Genomic DNA, 23,763 nt, shown 5'->3' with positions numbered 1-23,763 from the left:
ATATACCTTGGAGATTTGTTTAAGAATGTTAAACAAAATGGTAAAAAGTCATGTGAAATATAAAGTAGCTCGATGCTGTGTTGGCTAGAGGTGCATATGAAGCAAAACTGAGAATAGAACTCATGAATATTCATTACATCACATGAGTGGGCAGGTCCATTATGAGGCTACATCTGCATAATCCAGTTAATATTCATGAGCTCAGCCATAACTTATTGTGACGTCGTAATGAGCTTCAAAACTTTTTTGTATTTTTAATCTTTTCATTATGATAACACGGACTGATGAAGCGTGCACAGGAAGGCAAGCAGATTGGGAACATTTTGATTTCATGTTGCCATCTAGCATTAATTTCAGTCCTATTTGTTGTCATTTTGTATTAAACTACCATTGTTCAAATGACACTTTAGGCTTTTCTGATAACACTGAATAATATGTTTCTGATTAATTGTTAATGAATACATTCATTGGTATTATCCAGTGAGCAGACACATGTTGCATGTTCGGCGGACCAGAGCAAGTTGATTAGATGAGGGCGTTTTGTGTAAAAAGGCAGAGAAAAGAGCCTCAACTTCTCCTGGGCTTCTTTATCAGGTCCCTCCTGTAATTGCACGTTTGGCACAAAGACTCGCTCCTCAAGATCAATTAGAGGCGCACAAAGAGCCCAGGCCAGAAAGAAAGAGATGTGAGTGAAAGAAATGAAGAATGAGAGAGAGAGAGAGCTGTAAAGACAAAAAGGAAAGTCATGTTAATGTCTGACTGATGTTCTGAAGCATCTGCATCTCACGTCCCCTCCATTAGTGAGATGACTTCTGTTGAGAGCTGGAGCAGGGAACGCTTGGCTGTGAATAACCCCATCTCCAATGTGTTCTTATGGGAAAGAGGACTTAATCATGAATGCTTCTTTCTTCTGCTTTCGTTTGCTTGGTCTTCAATCCTCTTAAGGCTTCCTATCTCTTCTTTCTTTTTAGCAGTCCTTTCCTTTTTCTTATTCAGTACCATAGTGCAGAAATTATGTCATACATGTCAATACTACGGTACTTGCAGTATACTTAGTCCACTATATATTGAAAAAGGAAAAACGGTGTATTTGTTGAAAGAATTGAGATTTATTCAGCAAGGATGCATTCAATTCATTAAAAAGTGACTGTAAGGGCATTTGTAATGTTACAAAAGAGTTGTATTTACTATTCAACTTTCTATTCATCAAAGAATCATTTTTTATATAAAAAAAAAACGTATTTCGACCTTTTCAACATCGACTAATAAGAATAATACACTTATTTTTTATTTTATTTTTTTGATCAGCAGATCAACATATTAGAATGCTTTCTGAAGGATCATGTGACACTGAAGACTGGTGTAATTCCCTGTAAACCCTAGAGAGTGTTGTGTGTGGAAATCCCAGTAGATCAGCAGTTTTTGAAACAGTCAGACCAGCCCGTCTGGCACCAACAACCATTCCACTTTCAAAGTCACTTAAATCCCCTTTCTTCCCCATTCTGATGCTCGGTGTAAACTTCAGCGAGTCGTCTTCACCACATCTAGATGCCTGAATGCATCGAGTCACTGCCATGTGATCGAATGATTAGCAATTTGTGTTGCCAAGAAATTGGACAGGTGTACCTTATAAAGTAGCCTGTGTCTTATTTTTTCCTTTTTTAGAAACACCTTAACAGTGTCACTCTTGCTATTTTCACACAGAAGTGCTCTTTAGTTCCTGATACACAGTGTATCTACTGGCAGTATTAATAAGTTGTTACTTTCAGAAAGAGTAATTGTCAAGTAAGCTTTGAACCCTGCGACTCTTCAAGCAAGAAACATCTCTGGACTAACACATTTCATAATTTGAGAAGCAATAAACTCTACTTCTAGATTCGCTCCTGCTTCTTGCAATTTCTTTGTGCTTTCATAAAAATCAAACTTTTTCCTCCTTTTCCCCCCTCTTTTCTCACTTCAAGAGGGACCGAGGGAAACAAAGTAAACAAAGCTATTAATAACCGCTTGCTGCTTCTCAAGTGGCTGAATGTACAACACTGTACACAGCACAAGTAGAGGGGGATGCTGGGGAGAGAGAGGAGGAATGAGGTGGTGGGTGGTGTCTTCTCTAGATACGATGGGAATAACTAACACAACCTAATTCCCAATCCAATATATTAGATAGATAGTAAAACTACATTAGGAGCTCTGTGTGCAGGCGCTCGACTGTAGCTGAATAATTTAACGAATAGTATGTGCCGTCTTAAAACTCTTATTACTCATGATGGAAGTAAACTGTTGTTTTTATTTCTGGCTGAGGGAATGTTGGAGCCATGGCAAAGCCAACAGAATCTAAAGGTATATCCCAGCTTTTACTGGGAGATGGGTTCAAATCCAACCCATGCTTTGACCTGATACATTTTATCCAGTTCTTCATAATGTCTTTTGTATTTGCTCTGCTTGGCTTTACAGCAGCGATTCATATTGACAAGTCTTCTGAAGTCATAAGATACCTTTGTGGGAGAAACAGTGTTCTTTTAATATTATTTATGGAATGTTATAGTGTTTATTAATGTTCTGAATTAGCTTTAACATTTTTAGTTTTCATTTTACATCAGTTTATATATTTTAGCCAATATTCAGCTTTGTTATTTTTTTTATTATTATTATTCATTTTAGTACTTCAACTTCATCTTAATTGCCAAAGTAACTTTTCTAATTTTGTAAGTTTTTCATATATTACGTTTATTTAATTAAGAAAAATTTTTTTTAACAGTTTTAGTTAACAGCAGCAGCACTGGTGAGGAACAGAGTGAAATTATAATCATTGTTTATAATTATTGTTCCTTTTTTTTCAGCTCCCAAATCTTTGTTCATGTTAGTGTTTAAAAATTACCAGAGTTTTTTTGTCTGAATTTCTTCTAAGCTGTGATATTCAGCAGACTCTAAATATGGCACATATGGTACATGCTTTTGACACTTTCAAGTTGTTTTCCATAATCTGCTATTGAATGGAAAATAAAAGTGTGAAAATGTAAAAAAATAAAAATAAAATAAGCTAACAGAAAATCATTAATTATGAGCGGTCAGCAAGCCAAAGATGACTGTGGTGAGGAAAAAACATGAAATGCTTTAACAAGAAGCTCACATATCTACTTGCATGGGTCTGGAGCATCACAAGGGCGATTAAATAATGACAGAATTTTTCATTTTGGGTGAACTATTGCTTTAGAGCAAACTACTGGTAACTGAAAGGTTGCTGGTTCAGTCGCTGCCAGGAGCAAACCTCAAAGCCATCATCATTTCGCCCTTTGAGAAAGGCACTTAACCCCAGGGGCTGAGTCACTAATAAGTGTTCTGTATGTCACTTTGGATAATCATCTGCTTAATGACTACTTCCTAATGCAAGCATGCGTGTTCTGCTCTGTGTCTGCTCTTGATCTTCAGGCGGAGTCGGAGGGATTCTCCCATTTTCACCTCTACGTGTGCTCTGCCTTCCTCATCAAATGGCGCAAAGAGATCCTATCCATGGTGGACTTTCAGGTACCCACAATATCTCGCATGTCTCGTGTGTCACGGCCGATGGGCTCCGTGAAGAAGCGTGTTTCATTTACATGTGACCGTCTGCGCTTCCCACACATGCATGCATCACTGGAAAGCGTCCCAGCCGTCACTTACCCCGAGACTATTGGAGTAATTGGCCCTCCATTGGAGCAGCCTCTGCTGTAACCGAATTTCACAGGCCAGCGGATTCACCACACCTCAGCGCCCACGAAACGAGAGCATTCTGTTACTCACCCCCCATTCTCGCTATTCCAAAGATCTCCACGCCTCGGCCCCATCTCTGAATCTCTCGTTTATTATTTGCCTCATTGTCAGGCTTGGTAGAGAAGGCTTAGATGAACAGCCATTTGAGCATGTGTTTATACTTGGGCTGTCAGTGGGTTAAAATAATCACATTTAATCATTTATGGACTGATGATCATGTTCACATTTTGCTTTTATGTGATTTTTACAATTGTTAAAATTAAAATTTTCACATGATCATAGATTTTCTATTCTATTAAAAAATTTAATAAAATATATATATAATAAAATACTATACATTTATTATTATTACTATTAAGAATTTTTTATTATTTAAATTTTTAAATATTAATTAAATATTTGATCTATTTTAATGTTTTATTGGTTTTGAGTATTCGGCATCCTAAAGCATTTTTGTTTTTTTTTTGTCTCGTATTTAAATTAGATTTTACATCCCACATTTTAGTGTCGTCTTCGTTTTTGGACCCCAACTCTTATGTTGTTGTTTTTTTTTCGCTCTCAAAATCCCGTCAGTTTCTCACCAGACATCAAAGTAATTTTGTTGATGTTGCGACAGTCTTCTGGTGCTTTAACAGTACAAAAGATAGCGTGTTGACTGAGTTTCATTTGTAGGTGATAATTCACACTTGTTGAGCTTTGATAGTAATTAATTTACTGCATACAAAGACTGCAAATGTCCCATCTGGATTTGATTTATAAATAAATTAGCCGCTACTGATGTGTTTCTCCATTATTTACTGATAAACGAGCTTCTATTTACAGAATTGCTGTTCCTGAGAATCGAACAAAGACACCTGTGCTTTTGACAATTCAGACTATAATCAATCAAAACACAGTCATAGTGATGTAGAATTAGGTTAATGCCATAATGGTTTAAAGTTAAACATCCTTAATTAGTTGGTTTATATTCTTGCACACACATGTGATGTCACGCCAGACTTTTCGGTCGATTTATATATAGGCTGTAATGATGAGCTCCATTTTTTTTAACCCAAAGCTCAAAGGTACTCTGGTTAGCAACTTGAAAATCAATGATTTTCAGCTTCATGCTACTGCGCTAAAACTCCCAGACCGAAGAACCTGAGATCTGATCTTACACAGAGTGAAGCTGATTACGATAGATCTGCTCTTGTGCACTTATAGCAGCTGTAGGTGGTGGAAAGCCTACTCACACACACACACACACACACACACACACTTACACGTGCTAAATACACAAGCAGCGACCTACGAGCTCAATCATGAATCACATTATCCTAACATTGTAATCATGCCGTGATTACAAGCCTTTCCAGTTGAGAACAGTAAAAATGCATTTCAGAGAACAGATAATTTTTGCAGTTGAAGGCTGCTACCAGCAGCTGTATTAAAGCCACTAAATGATCCAGTTTTATGAAATGTGTGTTTATGTATTTTCAGAGCCTGCTAATGCTCCTGCAGAACCTTCCCACAATACACTGGGGCAACGAAGAAGTGGGTTTGCTACTGGCGGAGGCCTACAGACTCAAATACATGTTCGCTGACGCTCCAAGCCACTACAAGAGATGAGAACCCGCAAGCGGACCGTGGCGCAACCCTGCAAAGTCCAAACCGCTCTTCTTCACTCCATTTAATTTGCACTGCGAAGACAGAGCTCGCCTATGACGTCAAATTTGTGTCATCGTCTGTTACAATTCACGATCAAGAATGAGACGGCTTAAACAACCACTGACAAAACGGATATTTTGGAAGAACCTCCCAGAGATCTTGATGGCTGACAGTTCAGTTTGCCCGCAGATGACTCCAGAAGATAACTGACAGTGAGATGCCAAGGAACAGAAAGCGGTTATCAAACTGAAAACAGAAGGACATGGAATCCTAGGCTTCCCCGCATCTTCCTGTATTTGTTACCTCAGATGTGGAGCAGCCACCTCTCATTTTTATTTCTTGACAGATCCTCATTTTTTTTCGTCCTCTCTCGCCACCGTTCTCGTGTTTTGTGTTATTGGACTGTAATGTGATCTCCTTGGCCCTTTTGCTCATTGCCACATTGATTGTACCACACGCAGGTACACGGGTCGATTCCCGTCCGTAATCACTCTGCGTTATTGAAACTCTGCAATACATGAAACTATGGCAGCCGTAAAGGGTCATTTCTCAAGAGGCGCAGCTGAGCGTTTCAGATTTGAAGAATCAATATGCAACCGCCTGAGCAATGTGTTTGGGTTTTTATGTTGTTGTTTTTTTTTTAAACAAGGCAAGGCTGTGAATTTTAACAATCCTTTAACCAGTGGCTTTGTATGCGCATGAAGCACAATTATTTCTTAGAAAACGAGTACTTTTAGAGCTTTAGTATTAGCATTCGACTACTACTGAGATGTACGTGAAATATTAATATGGCTTTATAAAGAATGAATCGGTGTGATGTGAGGTCAGCCTCTGAGACCACAGGACTGGAGTCGTGTTGAAAGGAAACTACTGACTTGGAGGCAGACTTAAGGGTTTTGGTTTTCACTCTGTGGTACTGTACATAAACAAATCCTAATCTCAAATACCGCTGGAGAACAGCAGATTAAATCTCAAAGCACTGTGAAAAGGCATCTACCACTCGCACGTCCATTCGATCTCCCAGGCCAATCAAATTATGCAGATGTTTATGCTAATCAGATGTAGATGATCTGATTATCACCCTTTTCCCTTTGAACCCTTCTTTCACCTTTCGGTGTATTTATTAACTCCAAACTCATCTGTTTTGATTGGTGATAAATTGTTCACCTTCTGAATCTTTCCAAACCAGATGTGTGAGCTTTATAAATCGCCGTGTAATGCGAAATGAATGACTCGACTCATCAATAGCAAACGTTTTCATCAAAATCACTAATTATTTCGTATAACTCGGACCAAAGCCTTGCATGGATAATCTGAATAATAAATTAAAGAAGTGTCTTTCTGCTTTAATTATTGAAGCAAGTGGAGTGTATCGATTAGATGGAGGTGTCAGAATCTGTTAAAAGTGATGCAGTTGAACTTCAAGTTCAGCGCTGTGGAGTTTGCTGATGTTAAACGCTTGAATAATGTACATTTTGTCAGCTCGCTGTCCTTATTCATCCATCAGTGACATTTGAAACCACCTGCGCTGCACCTGTCTCGCTGTTACAATCTATTTTTGATGAAGCGTTTGCGGTGCTGCACTCTTATTTTGAAAGTGAACTGGAATGTATTTTGTTTTCTTTCTGTGTTATGTCTTTGTCTTTGCATATATTAATGAGCTGATATTCACTCCAGAGATAATTAGTTTGCTCGTAACCCTTTTAAAGTGGCGCTAATGAAGCGGTGACTTATTGTCGAGGGTTGAGATGGCTGACCCTGGTGAGGAAATGGAGCAGTAATTATTCATGAGACGCATTGAGTAAACTTCCAGATTAGCTCCCGGTTTTAGTCTTTTGATCGATCTTTTCTTTTTTCCTGATGTCAGTTAGGCTGTTGAATAACGTTAACCAGTAAGATGCTCTTGAGGGTGAACATCCATGTCTGGCTCTCAAAATATGGGTTTTTGTGCAGACCTGTCCCCCTTTCTCAACGCAAAAGTCAAAAGTGTAACATGTTGTATCTTTATAACAGTCAAGCTGTTTGTTTCCTAACCGAACTGGAAATATTTAATTGAACAATTTTTAGATTCACTAATATAATGTGATATTTATTTAAGAATAAATACACTACCTTTCAAAAGTTTGGCCTTCTAATGCTCACCAAGGCTGCATTTATCTGGTCAAAAATAGTGGTATTGTGAAATATTGTTAAAATGTAAAGTTTTAGATTTCTATTTGAATATATTTTAAAATGTAATTTATTTCTTTGGATTTTCAGCATCATTACTCCAGTCTTCACTGTCACATGATCCTTCAGAAACCTTTTTAATATGCTAATTTGCTGCTTTAGAAACAATTCTTTTGATTATCAGTGTTGATAACAGAACAGCATTTATTTATTCTAGATTTTTTACTGTCACTTTTGAACAATTTAACTCATCCTTGTTTCATAAATTATTCATTTGCTTCCAAAATTGTTTTTGAATGGTAGCGTACACTTAAAAAGCAATCCTCTATCATTTCTTTTAGAGCACCCATACATCTGTCTCGGCCAATAGAATGGCTTTGAGGAAGGAGGATAGGATTCTGCAGCAGTGTCAGATCAGATGGTGTTTCAGGAAAACAGGCCTTTACACTCCATTCATTCTCTCTCACTTTCCATCATCCAATCAATTCCTAATGGATGAAATATTAACAACCAACCCTGCGTTTTGTTCTGGAATATTCTGTTCCACTTGGTTGCACATGCTGTTTCATGTTGACTTGAACTCTTCTGGGCATCTTTCATCATGAATGTTTGAAAAGTCGGGATTTCTCAAACACATCTGATTGTATTACATCTATTGCTTACATGTGCATTCATACCTTGTTTTTGCAAATACACATTAAACCACAGGTTTTTTGATCTGCATACGGTACAATGAGTATTACCATATTGTGAATCTTACTGATGTTATTCATGAATTCGTGTTATTTTGTTAAGTTTTTTTTACTTGGTTCTGCCCTTTTGATTTTGAGCGAGTCAGTTGTGGTTGGTAGACTTGATGTTTTTTGTTTTCCTTTTTTCTTTGTTTGTTTCCATTGCTTTTCTTTTTTTAAGAAAGAAAAGAAAAAGTGAGCGCCCTGCCGGTACGGCCGCCATGTCTATTTATAGACATGTCCTCTACGTCTTAAGTTATTTGTCTCCTTCCACTGACTTGTCCTGGGATTTCCTGCTTTCTTCCTTCTCTCCACTTTGGGCTCCCCGCTTGGCATTATTCCTCCCTTCATTTATCCATATTTGATCCATTGGGCCTGTGTTTAAAAGATAAGCTTGCTTTCTATTTTGATTCATTCAAAATCTACTCTATAATTTTAGGATCAAATATTTGCCTTGGGTCTGCAAATAGAATAGATATAGATAGCCATTCTACTTGTAGAGAGAGTAATTTTTGTGCAGTTTTATGATAATGTAGATGTGAAAGAACAGTACTGTGGTTTATGCGGCTCATAGCGTCATGATTGCCTTCACAGTTTGCAATGCAAATGAGTCTCTATAGCAGCTTCATGGCGCGTCCTAATGCCAGATCTCTTTTGTTTGTGTTTTCCTCTCTGCATAAAATGCCAAAATCCTCGAGTCATTGGGTTCTTCTTGCTTAATCAGTGCTTTTGTAGTCCATGCTGCTTTTAGCCTTAAAGAAAAGAGGAAATGTGGGAGTTTTCTGCTGTATATTTGATTTTTGGGTTCTATTAAACTGTTGGTACTCTGTTTTAATTTCATTATTGTGTGTGTGTGTGTGTGTGTGAAGAATGACCGTGTCCTCTTGATGAGGACAGGCAGCTGACGCTCGGAAGCGCCCTGTGGAAATGTCAGCTGTAATTAGCGCTTGTTAAGCAAATGGCAGGGTTAATGACCTCGTCGTCTCCCTGCCCACAGCCACAGTCTGTTGACTGTTGACTGACTGCGACCCAACCGGCATTAAACATTTATTATTCAATTTGACCGCTACATCCAAGGTGTTGATGGGCACCCCTGGATGCTGCGAATTTTCAGGGGGGGGGGGGGGGGGGCGATTATGGGACATTATAACAGCTAATTGTGCAGCTCGGTGCTTATTTTTAGCCGTCCTGTCAAACATCAGGACACTTTCGGAGGGAAGAGAGCGAAGGACAAAAGGTGATTTCACAGACACTCCGATATTGGGTGACAAGTAAGTCCGTGGAGAGAGTGAACTGAGAGAGAGTCTGCTGACGGACTGACAGGGAAAGTGTTTTGGGCCTCTGCGGTACAGTGTCCTCATGAGTAATGACGAAGGAAGATTTTTAAATGAGTCATTTTGAATTATGTGAAATGTTTGGCCTTTACATGTCAGCAGCTTTCTGCTTTAGGGGGCTCAGTGTTGAAGAGGACCGAAGGTAACGGCATGCAACCCAACACAAACTCACTGAATAACACAAACTGTGATCATTAACCCCTTTAGCTGTAGTAAAAACACTTGTGCTCAACCTTGAATGGTTAATTGCTTTTAATTGTAGAATAAAATAAGAAAAAACACTTGTTTAATAAATTAAATGTATTATTTATAACCACAACCATTTTTTTCAGTAGGTAAATGTGTGTCATCCTCACTGCTGTTTACAGCAATGTAACCTATTTGAATGAGAGAAAAACACTATTCTGATTAATAATAGTCTAAATTAAAGGGGCCATGACATGGATTTTTTATTATTTTAATATGTTCCTTGAGATTTACTTTATTACTACATTAATAAAGTTTTGCGCGCACAATTTTTTAAAAATAAATAAAAAATTATTATTTTCAAGCCTCATTCTGAACCTCTCTCTAAAATGACCTGTTTTTAGGGGCGGGTCCTTTAAGACCTGTCAGTAATCAGCCACTGTTATGATTGGTTAACGTCATTGCATAGGAAACCGTATTGATGCCCCCTCACCCTTTCATGATCATGGCAAATTTGATTTCTCATGTCATGACCCATTTAATGTTGTAATTATGAAACACAATGTTATTTCTGGAAGGTCACGTCAGTCTAGCTTGCATCAGCTGATCTACATCTACTTATATGATGCCTATCTCAGCATTCAAATATAAGGTCCTTCAGTATTATCAGCAGCTTTAGCATTGCTCAATAGCTGATGACTCCACCATCCCCAACTCCATCTCTCTTCCAGTCAGGAATCAGCCTTCTGATTCTTTTAGTTTAAAAAATGTGTACATTAAATTATTGAACATTAATTATCTCTGCAATACATTTATGTTGGTTCTGTACTGTTACCCTAGGAAGGTTTTCTTCTGCTCTCCCTGATTTTGTCCATGCTAGGCTGCATGGATGCACAGAGAGTTCTTGCCCAGAACAGAGCCATACCACCAATTCAAATTCTGTGCTAAATGTCAATCATCTTTGATGACAGTGGTCCTGACAGAATTGTTGCTAGGCCAGCTTTTCCTATGTGCATCAATGAACTATTCTTTAAAGAGATATATATGAAGCAATTTATATTTTACTTTATTTGGTATGCAGGACAGGATAATGTAGAGTTAGTATGTTATTTTTGTAAAATAAACTAATTTAGGGTTATACTTGATCACCATGATAAGCTTTGTGTGTATATATATATATATGATATTAACCAGCTGACTTATAACCTTTCCTATGGCATAAATAAAAGTAAAAAGTAATAAAAGTAAATCTTTTTTTTTTTTTTTAAAGGACCTGAATTATATGGATTTCAAAGCAAGGCTGTGAGGGATTGAATTACAGTGCATTCAATGGACTTATTTATTTATTTTTTTGGGGGGGGGTTCTGTCTCTATCCTTTAATAAATCTACCATAAAAATTGCAGACACTTCTTTTCTTTGTAAGTTGTCAAACTTGGACAAACAAATCAGCAGTGGATCAAAAAATATTTCCTCCATTGTGTGTGTGTGTGTGGGCATGTTTTTGTGACATATCAGGACAGAACTCTGTATAATGACATGGGTATGACATAGGTATTACAAGGAGAGGGTGACTTATGAGGACATAACCCATGTCCCCATTTTCAAAATGCTTATAAATCATACAGAAAGAGTTTTTTTGAGTTTTTGAGTAAGTTTCCTGTGAGGGTTAGGTTTAGGGGTAGGGTTGGTGAATGGCGATAGAAGTTTGTACAGTATAAAACCATTACGCCTATGGGATGTCCCCACTTTTCACAAAAACAAACGTGTGCGTGTATTAGTTTTGTATATTATAATTTTATTTTGTAATAATATAAGTATTATATAATATTATAATGTAATAAAAATAATGTGTGTGTATATATACAGTATATATACAGTTTTGGTCAAGTTATTGGCACCCTTGGTAAATATGATCAAAGAAGGCTGTGAAAAGAAATTTGCATTGTTAGTAATTTTGATCTTTCATTTAAAAAATCAAACCTTTCATTGGAGTATAAGAATTTAAAATGGGGGAAATTTCATTATTCTAATACACATTGGACACAATTAAACGCGCAGTATGGAATTTTTGGCCACCAGGGGTCACTCAATCAAAATAATAACATTAGACGTACTTTGATGACGTCGGGAAAGAGCGTAAGGCTCATGGGAGTTGTTGTTCATTGGAACACGCGCTCTGTCGCTCCCTATCATTCCTCACTCATTCTAACTTAGTATTTTGACAATCACGTCTTTTCGAAAGGAGAATTATGAGAACCCTATCAAATCAATATATCATCTAGCTAGTAGTAATATATGTTAAAAAACACGGCCGCCTTTCGTTAATAATTATAATTACGTTATACTATGATATCGAACAAGTTAGAGAACTGCATTTGAAGCTACTTTATTCAGCTAGATATAGAACAAATGTAGATTTACATGAGAGCTAGTCCGTCTGCGTCTTACACAAGACATCATATCGTTTCACAAAATATACGGATAGATACAGTTAGCTGAATGGATGCATCCCTGTTTATCAGAAAGCAAGCGAGTTCGGTATCTCTCTGTAGTTTCAGCTTGTCACGAAGCTCTCTCTATCTTGGAAATGCAACTCCAATATTTACCCGTGTCTTGTTGCTTCTCTTGTCCCAGAACCATCTCGGGTCATTTATTTCACCCGTGCGTTTGCGCTTCACAGAACGTGCAGGCAAAGCATTATCATGATCCATAACTAAGTAATTGATTGAGGTTTAAATACGAATATAAATATAAAATATAATAGTCTCAATCAAGGCTACTACTTTTTCTTCTTCGTCTCGTCTTTGTTTCTGTTCACCTTTGTATTTGGCGGTTCCGCAGGAAGTTAGATAAACTAGAGGGGTCAAAGTTTATATGACGCCATAGACGGGCGACAAAACGGAAATAAAGAAACGTGCCGTGTCTTCTAATTAAACTATAATTTTCTCAGGATTTGAAAGTTCGTGGAAACTGTCGGGATGATGTAAGTGCACAACTAAAAAATATATATAACATAGATATAGTGATTTCTGCTATTTTTAAAGCAGAAAAATTACATATTGCACCTTTAATGGCACCTTTTTATGCAAGGATTTCTGAAACCTCCATTTGTGAAAATATCAGCTCTGAGTTTTCTCTTATAATTCCTGATGAGATCAGAAGACCATTCCTTCATCCAGAATCTCTCCAGACCCTTTAGATTCCCAGCTTCTCCTCTTCAGTTCACCACACTCATTTGCTACAGGGTTCAGGTCAGGGGACTTAAATGGCCATAGCAGAAACTTGGTTTTGTGCCCAGTGACCCATTTTTGTGTTGTTTTTAAGGTTTGTTTTTGGATTATTTTCCATTTGGAAGTTCCAAACATGGCCCATTATAAGATTTCTAACAGAGTCAGTAACTTTTTCAGGGTTTTTTGACCCTGAGACAACTATTTTCTGCAATTCTCAAGCTGTGGTCCTTGTAGAGTCTTTAGCGACTCCAACTCTCTTCCTCACAGCACATTAGGACGATATAGACACATGTCCTCTTCCAGGCAGATTTGTAATATTTTCTGTTGATTGTAAATCCTTAATTATTGCCCTGATGGTGGAAATGGGAATTTTCACTGCTCTAGCTCTTTTCTTAAAGTCACTTTTAATTTGTGAAGCTCAGTTATCTTTTGCTGCACATCAGAAATCTGTTTTTTGTTTTTTCTCATTGTGATGGAAGATTAAAGGAATTTGGCCTTTGTTTGCCCTCCTATTTATATTCCTTTATCTTATTTATTTTACTCATAAGACTTTCTAGGGGTACCAATAATTGTGTATACTGTGTATATATACTGTGTGTGTATATATATATATATATATATATATATATATATATATATATATATATGTGTGTGTGTGTGTGTGTGTGTGTGTGTGTGTGTGTGTGTGTGTGTGTGTGTGTGTGTGTGTGTGTGTGTCTTCAGTATGTAATAATTTATTCAGTTTTATAATAACAATAATGCACTCTTGATATAAACTTTATTTGTGACCATGTTAACAGTATAACACAGCTGTTTCATTTTCCATTCCAAGCCCACTTTCTACTTCCTGTCACTCTCCATTTCTCTGTCTTTCCGCTTGGTTTGCTCTCATCCACAACCCTATTTGCAGGTGGACCATTGTGATCTGTCTAAATATTACCTCTCCCTCGTCCCCTGCGCTCCACAGCCCCTGGAGCTCCCATCCGTCAGGAGGCAGGAACGGCTCTCCCATGCAGAAGGCCTCGGTCTGTGGCTGAAATATTGATCACACCGGCTCATGGAAGAGCTGCCACCCAAAGCCCGTTGTGACAAAGACAGAGGTGAGTGATTTTCTGTGATTAGGAATAGCCAGAGGCACTCGTGACATTTTCAGTCTCTGGCGTGCTGAAAGCGATGGAAGCGAAGCGCGCAGTGGGGATAAGAAAGAGAGAGTGAGAGACAGAGGAAGAGAACCTACTTCTAGATCCTTTCAACTGAAGTGGCATTACTCAGGGAAGCTGATTCAGGAATTCAATAATGGATGGAGTGAGTTTTCTCTTTCTCTGTGGAAGAGTAAAAGCTGCTGCTGAAAGGTCATTGATGCTTCTCTCTCTCTCTCTCTCTCTCTCACCATTTCCCTCTGTCCTTATTTCCTCCTGGTTCCCATCCAGTAGCTAATCAGTGACTGACAGCTCAACCCACGTTTTCTCTCTCTCCACCTGTGTCTCTCGCTCTGTTTGTCTCTTATCTGCAGATGGAGGGATAATGGTTTGATTTTTGGCTTTGAGTAGTCACTGAACATGTCTAAAGGAACATAACATTAAGACTATGTGCCATTAACCAAATACTCTCCTCTGTCTTTACACAACGTGAACAGAAGATCAATAAGTCGGAGTCATCATCATGTTCTATGTGACCGTGTTCTCACTCACGAACACAGAGATCTGGTTTTTGGCAAGAGCTGACTGAAATCTGCAGTTCAGGAAGTGGTAGGGCTGGGTGTCCGGGTTTTTTATTTTTATTTAATTATTTATTTATTTTTTTTGTGAAGGAAGTTCAAATCTGATTTTTTTTTTTTTTTTTTTTTTTTTTTTTACAAAAAATGCATTAAAAACTGTAATTTGGAATTGTTATTTGAACAGGTAAATATTATTAGAATTTAATAATGGTTTAAAACCATTTTTGCTGCTTAATATTTTTTTAGAAAACAGGATTCTTTGATGAATAGAAAACTTAAAAGAACAGCATGTACTTTTTAATAATATTATAAATGTTTTTATCATACTTAACTCAAACCTCTGAACGGTAATATATCACAGTTTCCACAAAAATATTAAGTAACACAACTTCTCTTGAGCAGCAAATCAGTATATTACACTGATTCCTGATGTATCATGTGACAAAGAGTAATGATGCTGAAAATTCTGCTTTTTATCACAGGAATGAGTTACATTTTAAAACCTATTCTAATAGAAAACTACTATTTTAGTTGTAATAGTATTCCACAATAGTGTTTTCAACAGTCATTTATTTTTGATCAAATAAATGTGGCCTTGGTGAGCGTAAGAGCTAATTAAAAACATTTGAATTATTCCAAACTTGTGTTTCAGTGCATCCCATTTACATTTATTCATTCACAGTAGAAGAGGCTTTTATGCAGAGCAAATTACAAATGTGGTTTACAGTGTAAGTAATTTATTACAAGTGCTGACAATATTTGCATTAAACAAAGATATCCCAATGTAATAGCACAGTGCAGTTTTTAATCCTAGACCCTGAAAGGGAATTAGCATTTCCAAACAATGGGGTCCCTTTGGGGTCGCTTTTTGATTAAGAAGTAAAATGAAATCACTGATTAATAGATTGTCATTAAACCCCCAACCACCCACGCACCATATGTATGTAAAAATATTTATGGAATTTTCGGTTCAAGTACATATAATGTTTCAGAAGTTACTCAGACCATACAGTATTTACTAAATACTGAGTTTACTTTACTTTAACTCTTCAAAACCAATTACAGTCATTAGATCTTGGGCGAATGTTTGGTTTATCAACCTAATACCTTGAACCTGGCTATTTCAGTCAGCACTTGCCATTGTTGCGCTCAGTTTGCATCAGACGGTCCATGGCCAATATTTGTTATGATAAATGTTGTTCTTTTGAACTTTCTATTAATCTATACATTCTTTCGGTTTTCAACATTTATTGTGATTAGAAATGTTTCTTGCATGCCGAATATTTTCTGAAGGATCTTTTTGAAGGCTAGAATAATGGAACCTGAAATTCAGCTTCATGCCATCACAGAAAAAAAAAAAAAAAAAAAAAAAAAAAATATATATATATATATATATATATATATATATATATATATATATATACATATATATATATATATATATACATATATATATATACACATACATATACACATACATATATATATACACATACATATATATATATACACATACATATATATATATATATATATATATATATATATATATATATATATATATATATATATTTCTGAATTATTTGATCAAATAAGGGCAGCCTTGGTGAGCATAAGAGACTTCTTTGAAAAATATTGTAAAATTTTCCTGACCCTAAACTTACAGTAGTGCATATGTAAGGTCAAAAGTCTGGTTACACAAGTAATGTAGGTGGATATGGCCTTACATATTGATCTGGAAACCTCCACCCACCCATTTAATGCAGCAGTCACCTTTGAGACTTGTGTGAGTGTTGATTAGTGTTGAAGCGTGTTTGCCCCTTTAACTCTGCAGATCTCATATCTCCAAAAGACTCTGAGGCTGTGCCATTTGGAGGCAGTTATGTAATGCACAACTCGTGTAACAAACATCAGACGAACATTAAGCTTGAATAAATATCACAAACCCAGCTTCATATTCATGAGCTCAGTCATAGGTCAGGACATGTGAGAGGTTAAAGGCAGTTCATGCATTTAATGTATTAATATTTAAAATGTATTTATATTGTTCATATGTATGTGATTCAGGATTTTTTTTATTTTTAATCTTTGTTTCCACAGATGGATTGAAATATTTCACGCCTGTACCTCCTACATGATTCTCAGAGTTTGTAATCAGCATATGTTGCGCACACCTTCAAAGACGTGATAGTTAGCGCACAACTTCTGAACAGTAAAAAAGAAAAAAAGGTGAACGTGGGCCAAACATGGTAGCCGACCGAGATGGAATAAAGATGAGACGCTGAAATGAAGATGATGGTATCATATGTACATGGAGACATGCTGCATCAGGTTTAATGTCAGTGAAATATCATTTGGTTTCCATTGTCACTGAAGTCAAACTTGGGGCAATGAGTGTTGATACACAATATTTGAGAGATTTTGAGAGCTGTGTTGTCTAGGAAAGGAATTTCAAATATCGACTTTGACTATGAAGATGTAAAATGGCTTCAGAGGAATGTCCTTTTAATTATGTTTTGGGTAGTAACTACCTTATACTTATGTAAATGTATCATTCTAAAAAATGTTAAAAGTAAAAAATTCGACTTTAATCATTTAATCAAGTTGCAGACACTTTGTTGGGTTCAGTTGACACAATGTTGATCATTACATTAACGTTGTGTATAATTTAAACTCCAATTTCTGCATTAATTTAATTTATCTAAAAATTACGTTGTCTTGTTAACTTTGAAAATTGGGTAGTGGATTTCTTGTTCTCAGCATGCTTTGCCTCGGACTGGATAATGAGATTAAATGTTGAAATGAAGTGTTATTTTATGTGAAGGCCTGTTAGTATTTAATGCTGTTATGTTTTGACATTTATGAAATCTTAAAGTTAGAGCACATAACATTGTCTCTCTTGGCAATGACCATACTAATGCCAGTGACAAGTAAAATATATTTATTAAATAATTATACATGCTGAATAAATGTAATTTAGCTTATGCCATGATGTCTGTGGATTTGGATTTTAACTGAAGAATAAAAAAATATATATAATTTAGTTCCAGAACCACAAATCAGTTGGAGCATTTTTTTTTTTTTTTTTTTTTTTGAGTAATCAGCTTTAAAAGAAATATGTGTTTGTTACAAATTAAGAAGTTCTAACTGACTGTAGTCTGCTGCTTGAACATGATTTCATTAGAACGTATAACTCAAAAAATTGACAAAATAATCCTGATGCACGGCCTCACCTTCAGGATACAATGTTTGAACCACGGGGGCACATGGTCCTCCAGCATTGTTTGGAAGTTCTTGGCAGGGCTGTGTCCATAAAGCACAGTAGGAAATGCCATGATATTGCAGGCCAAACCATCACTAATCCACCTCTGTGTTTCACTCTGGACACGCAGGGGTCTAGGTGGTAAGCCTTTTGGGGCTTAAATCTCCTGGATGTGGGAAAGACAATTGGACTCGTAAGACAACAAAGCCCAAGATTTTTAATGCTGGCACCACTGAAACCAACATTTGGCATATGCGTGAGTGATTGAAAGTTTGGCTATAGCAACCTATAGGCTTTAAAAGTGTTATTAGTAACAAAAAAAAAAACAAAAAAAAGTTTAATATTTCGAATTACCTTAATTTATTTTTATTTTTCAGTTTTATGATATTTAGTACTTATTGTGTTTCAGTTAGTTGCCAAGTTAGTTGTTTCAATTAACAAAACAAAAGTTGATAGTTTTAGTTATAATGATGAAACTGGGCTAAATCAGTGTAAAGTTTACATTTTTTAAATTGAGTAGCAAGCTGAAGTTTCAAACTTAACTTCTCCAAAAACTACATGGAAGAAAGAATCGTGGGCAAATGAATATATATATATATATATATATATATATATATATATATATATATATATATATATATATATAAAATATTTTTATTATACTGTCAAAAAATTGTGTTCATTCTCTTGAATATTACAGAACTTTTATGTGATCCTCCCATGCTAATTCATATCTCTTTGATGGTCTATGGCAGCTGCCAAACTGGCTTTATGAATGTGTTGTGAGGTTATGAATGCAGCAGCTCTGAGCCTGACGTCATGATGAAGGGATGAAGATTGGGTTTACAGCTTTAAATTTAATCTGAAATTGGAGGGTTTCCTTCCAAACCCCCACATGGCCTGAATCTCTCAATAAAACACGAGAGAGGCAGCAGAGGAGCCTGAATACATATTTAAACAGGCTATTGAATATAAAGAGAATGTGTCTTTGTGTTTAAATTTGTTTCAACAACTGGGTGTGTGTGTCTGTGTTCATTTAGCAGCCTAATTGTTGAGGCACATTTCTGTGTTCCTTTCAGGCTTGCTCGAGTTTCAAATGCGGCCTGATTCATATATTCTCTTTTTCTTCTTCAAAAACACATAAAGTGCTGATAAATGGTTTGAAGAGAGAGGCACTAAAAGGATGAAATTCCATAAGAGACTGAACGGAGCGAGTGTGGTATCAGGTGTGTAAATATGCGTGTGTGTCCGGCCCTGTCAGTTTGTGTTGGATAAATGATGTGACAGGTGAGAGTATGCTGGAGTGTTTGAGAGGTGGATGAGTCTGTCTCACTGATTGATTTTCTTTCTTCGAGCGGCGCAGGCGTCGACGGGGAATCCAAACAAGTGGCCATCTCACTCTCCACCATCTGCGCTCTGAAGACAGCTTTGCAGCGGCCACAAGCATTCTTCAAACGCTCTTTGGAGGCCGGTTTGGAAAGTTTGTGATGGTGATATCTCTCTGTTTAAAACTCTAAAGACTAAACTTTGAAGCTGAAACTTTTTTGGAAAGGTTTTTAGAAGTTTGATATCTTGTTTTTTTTTTTTTTTTTTGTGAACTAAAAGCAAAGTATTCTATTCATGCTCGCTTCTTACTTTAGCGTTGACTTTCTCCAGTACTCAAGAGGGCGCAAGAGTTGCCTTAAAACTAGGCCTGCTATTCACGGTCATGTACTTGCATAGAACATGTTTCACCATTTTATGTGAACGTGAATATTCCATAGAAGTATTTGAACACTTAAGTCACACTTAAAAAATCTCTGAGTATCTCATTGTGTTATTTTAGAATTGTTATATGCAGTTGAAGTTTTAAATAATAATTTGGATTAGCTTTTGTTCATACGTGTTTTTGTGTGTGTGTGTGTGTGTGTGTGTGTGTGTGTGTGTGTGTGTGTGTGCGTAATATTAGTTTTAGTTTTCATATTTCTATTTAGCTTTAATTTATTTTTATTTTTGTACTTAGGCTTACTTCAATTAGTTTGCCGAGGCAACAGTTCTAATTTTCATTTAAAGGGGGGGTGAAATGCTATTTCATGCATACTGAGTTTTTTACACTGTTAAAGAGTTGGATTCCCATGCTAAACATGGACAAAGTTTCAAAAATTAAGTTGTACGTTTGAAAGAGTATTTTTGTTCCAAAAAATACTCCTTCCGGTTTGTCACAAGTTTCGGAAAGTTTTTTTCGAGTATGGCTCTGTGTGACGTTAGATGGAGCAGAATTTCCTTATATGGGTCCTAAGGGCACGTCTGCCGGAAGAGCGTGCGCTCCCGTATAGCACAGCACTGAGAGCACAGACATTCACTGATCAGAGCGAGAGCGTTGCGAAATGTCACAAAAGGAGTGTGTTTTTGGTTGCCAGGGCAAGACAACCCTGCACAGATTACCAAAAAAAAAAAACAGCATAAAGGGACCAGTGGATGGAGTTTATTTTTACAGAGCATCGACGGAGTTGTGCAAGTGTTTGTGTTTGTTCCCTGCATTTCGAAGATGCTTGTTTTACAAACAAGGCCCAGTTTGACAACGGATTTGCGTATCGTTTATTTCTTAAGGATGATGCAATCCCAACGAAAAAGGGTCAAGATCGTGTGTTGGAACCGCATGCGGTGAGTAAAACTGCTTAAAATATCTCTGCCTCCTTGTTAGTGCGTCCGCCTCCCATCGGAGACCCGGGTTCGAGCTCGGAGCGAGTCGTTGATGCTGCTGCTCTCGTTCAGTTTCAGCCTCGGGATCTGAATCTGGATCATAAATAAACGGCTGAATCTGACTGTAAGCCATGGTTTGTTTTGGATGATGGTTTTTCCCTCACGGTAATGTCACAGCTTCCACATGCTCTCAACGCAAAAGCTTACTGGCGCTCGTGATTCTTTAGCTCCGCCCACACGTCACGCTTCCAGCCGGTCGTGTTTTTTCCGGGAAAAATCGGTACAGACTATCTTTCTCTTATGAATATAATACAACTAAAGACTTTTTGGAGTTATGAAGGATGCAGTACTACTCTATAGGTACTCAAGATTAACAGGATATTGAGTGAAAACGAGCATTTCACCCACCCTTTAAGTTGGTTTTTAATCTTATCTTTAGATACTTATGTATAGATCTTTACATAAGATCATATAGATCATACAGGTGTTCAAGTGGAAATGCTTTGCAGGCTTTGACTGCCGACAAAGAAGTCTCCTAGCAAATAAATTGAGGATAAATGAGGCAATGCAATGCTAGCATTTGTTTTGCAGGGATAGAATAGTCAAGAAGTCATTATAATAATGATCAGAAATGCGAATTTACAAGATTTTGCGCAACTGCTTCTGCAAACAAGTTTTATTATTATTATGTTGTAATTTTTCGACTCGTTGCATTTAATTTGCTTTAAAGTGAGTGTTTAACACTACTTTTTAAAGCAAGTAAAATGCAAGAACACTGGAAGCTGCCCTGTTCATGTGACATGAAACATAATACAAAAAAAAAAAAAAAAATTAAAGTGCCCCTATTATGGGTAATGAAAGGTTCATATTTTGGTTTTGGGAGTGCCCAACAACAGGTTGACGTGCATGGAAGGTCAAAAAACCTATGCTGAAAGTTTTCATTCACTTAGAGCTGTGTTACACACTGCTTGAAAGATAAATCCCAAATGGGGCACTTTAATGCATTGGAAATCTGACTTCAAATGCCATGTTGCACATTTCCAGTAGGAACTTTGAAATCCTCACTTTTAATCAGCCAGGGTTGGTTTTGGATCGATTTGTATACAATTTTGACTGTTTGTTTTTGAATGGATTTGTTTTTGATTGGTTTGATTTCTTTTGGATTGGCTTGGATTTGTTTTTTTTAATGAATTGATTTGTTTTTTGTTTTTTGATTTTTAGTTTGGAATTGTTTTATAATTTTGTTTTTGTTTTAGATTGGATTGGATTTTGCTTTTTGTTGGGGTTTGATTTGTTTTGGATTTTGTTTTGAATTATGTATTTTTTTAATTGTTTTTACTTTTTGATTTGGATTGTTTTGTTTTTCAGTTAGATTTATTTTTGGATTGGATCGATTTGTCTGTTGGGTTGATTTTATTTAATTGTTTTATGTTTTATTTTTGTTTGTTTTATTTTGTTTTGAATTGGTTTGCTTTATTTTGGATTGGTTTGTTTGTTTTGATTTTTTTTTAGGTTTATGTTTTGTTCTGTTTGAGCTTTTTTTACGCTAAATAACATATTTAATTGTCAAAAAATATTTTGGTTTACTGAAACATTAAATTGCAACATATGGAAGTGTGGTATCTATAACTTTTTTTATACTCTTCCTATGAGATCTTGAAAATCCTGCCTCAGGATGCTCCTCACTGCTGTTTTTCAGATGATAATACTCTTGATACAGTTGCCGCCAGCATCCTGCTGCCCTCTGGACCACACAGCTCTCTCTACAGCTGGAGGTGGTACCCGCAAACATGCCTCTCTCTGACAGGCCTCTCACCAAGATGAATTCATTGCCAGCATGGGTTGAAATACTCTGGCCAAAACAAGTAGTTTGATTGCCCTGACCGCAAATTAAGTTAGTGTGATTTAATTTTCGATTTGGAGCTATCCAGCAGCCATACATCACAGCAGACATATTTCATTACCCAGCTAAAGCAGGTGGGGGGCGGGGCCAGGGGTGCAGGCCTCCACAGGAAGACATCATAGCATTGTTATGGCACACGTTCAGTCGCTCACACTCCTTTCCTCCCAGCTACAACAAGGCTATTTATATCACACAAACACATAGGGCTGTCACCGCACACGCTCGCAAGCTCATCAGATATATCCAGATAATTGTGATTGTCCCTGTCCGTTCGGTGAGAGATGATGTAAACAGCATTATCGCCACTGTTTCGGAAAGGGGATGTGTGTGTGCGTGTCTGTAAAACAAATGACGGGCTGTTGTTGCACGCAAACCCCCGGGTGATGCAAAACAGCACTTCTTGCAATTTATGCCTCTGAGAATTGTTGTCCGTTGCCTTGGTGACCAGCTGTCACACTGATTGCACTGACATGAAGAATATCTGTGCTGTTCGTAGTCTGGTCAGGGCAAAATGAAATTTTATGTGCCTCCATTTCTGCCCTTGTTGCTTACTATTTTATCATTTGTTGTGTTATTTTGTAGTATTGTGTGTGTGTGTGTGTGTGTGTGTGTGTGTGTGTGTGTGTATATATATATATATATAATATTGTTTAAGGTCATGGCCAAAAGTTTTGGCAGTGACCAACTTTGTGTTTTGCAAAGTTTGCTGCTTCAGTATTTGTAGATTATTTTTCCACATGTTTCTATGGTATACTGAAGAACAATGATAAGATCATACATTTTTGCAAAAAATATATAATGTATAATGGGTCAATATTTACAGTGTTGAGCCTTCTTTCTCTTTGTTGCTGGATATTAGCTTCTGGGCCAAATCCTGAATGATGGGGATCCATTCTTGCCTTATCAGTTCTTGGAGTTGATCACAATTTGTGGGCTTCTGCTTGCCCACTCGCCTTTTGAGGACTGACCACAGGTTCTCTATGGATTGAGAACTGGGGAGTTGCCTCGCCACAAATCCAAAATTTCAGTGTAATGAGCTTTGAGCCACTTTATCACTCTTGCTTTGTGACATGGTGCTCCATCATGCTGGATAATGCACAGATCATCACCAAATTGCTCATGGATCTTTGAAGAAAGTCGCTCTTGCTGGACGT

At 36.9% G+C, this 23,763-nt stretch overlaps 1 protein-coding gene across 2 annotated transcripts in view; it reads left to right on the top strand.

Moving 5' to 3' along the window:
* The window catches only part of LOC113073967 (TBC1 domain family member 22B-like), a 40,210-nt gene extending 34,181 nt beyond the window's left edge, over positions 1-6,029 (top strand). The window contains exons 12-13 of one of the 2 annotated variants that reach the window (XM_026246657.1): positions 3,427-3,522; positions 5,227-6,029. In XM_026246657.1, the coding sequence (XP_026102442.1) occupies positions 3,427-3,522; positions 5,227-5,355 (225 nt within the window). In that variant the 3' untranslated portion in view covers positions 5,356-6,029. The remainder of the gene's footprint in view (positions 1-3,426; positions 3,523-5,226) is intronic. The other variant, XM_026246658.1, reaches the window with a different exon arrangement.
* Positions 6,030-23,763: the final 17,734 nt, after the last annotated feature.

This window comes from Carassius auratus, unplaced genomic scaffold (assembly GCF_003368295.1).
Source record: "Carassius auratus strain Wakin unplaced genomic scaffold, ASM336829v1 scaf_tig00013356, whole genome shotgun sequence".
In the NCBI taxonomy this organism is placed as follows: domain Eukaryota; kingdom Metazoa; phylum Chordata; class Actinopteri; order Cypriniformes; family Cyprinidae; genus Carassius; species Carassius auratus.
Note: the sequence above shows the minus strand (reverse complement) of the source record. Positions and strands in the feature narration are given on the sequence as shown.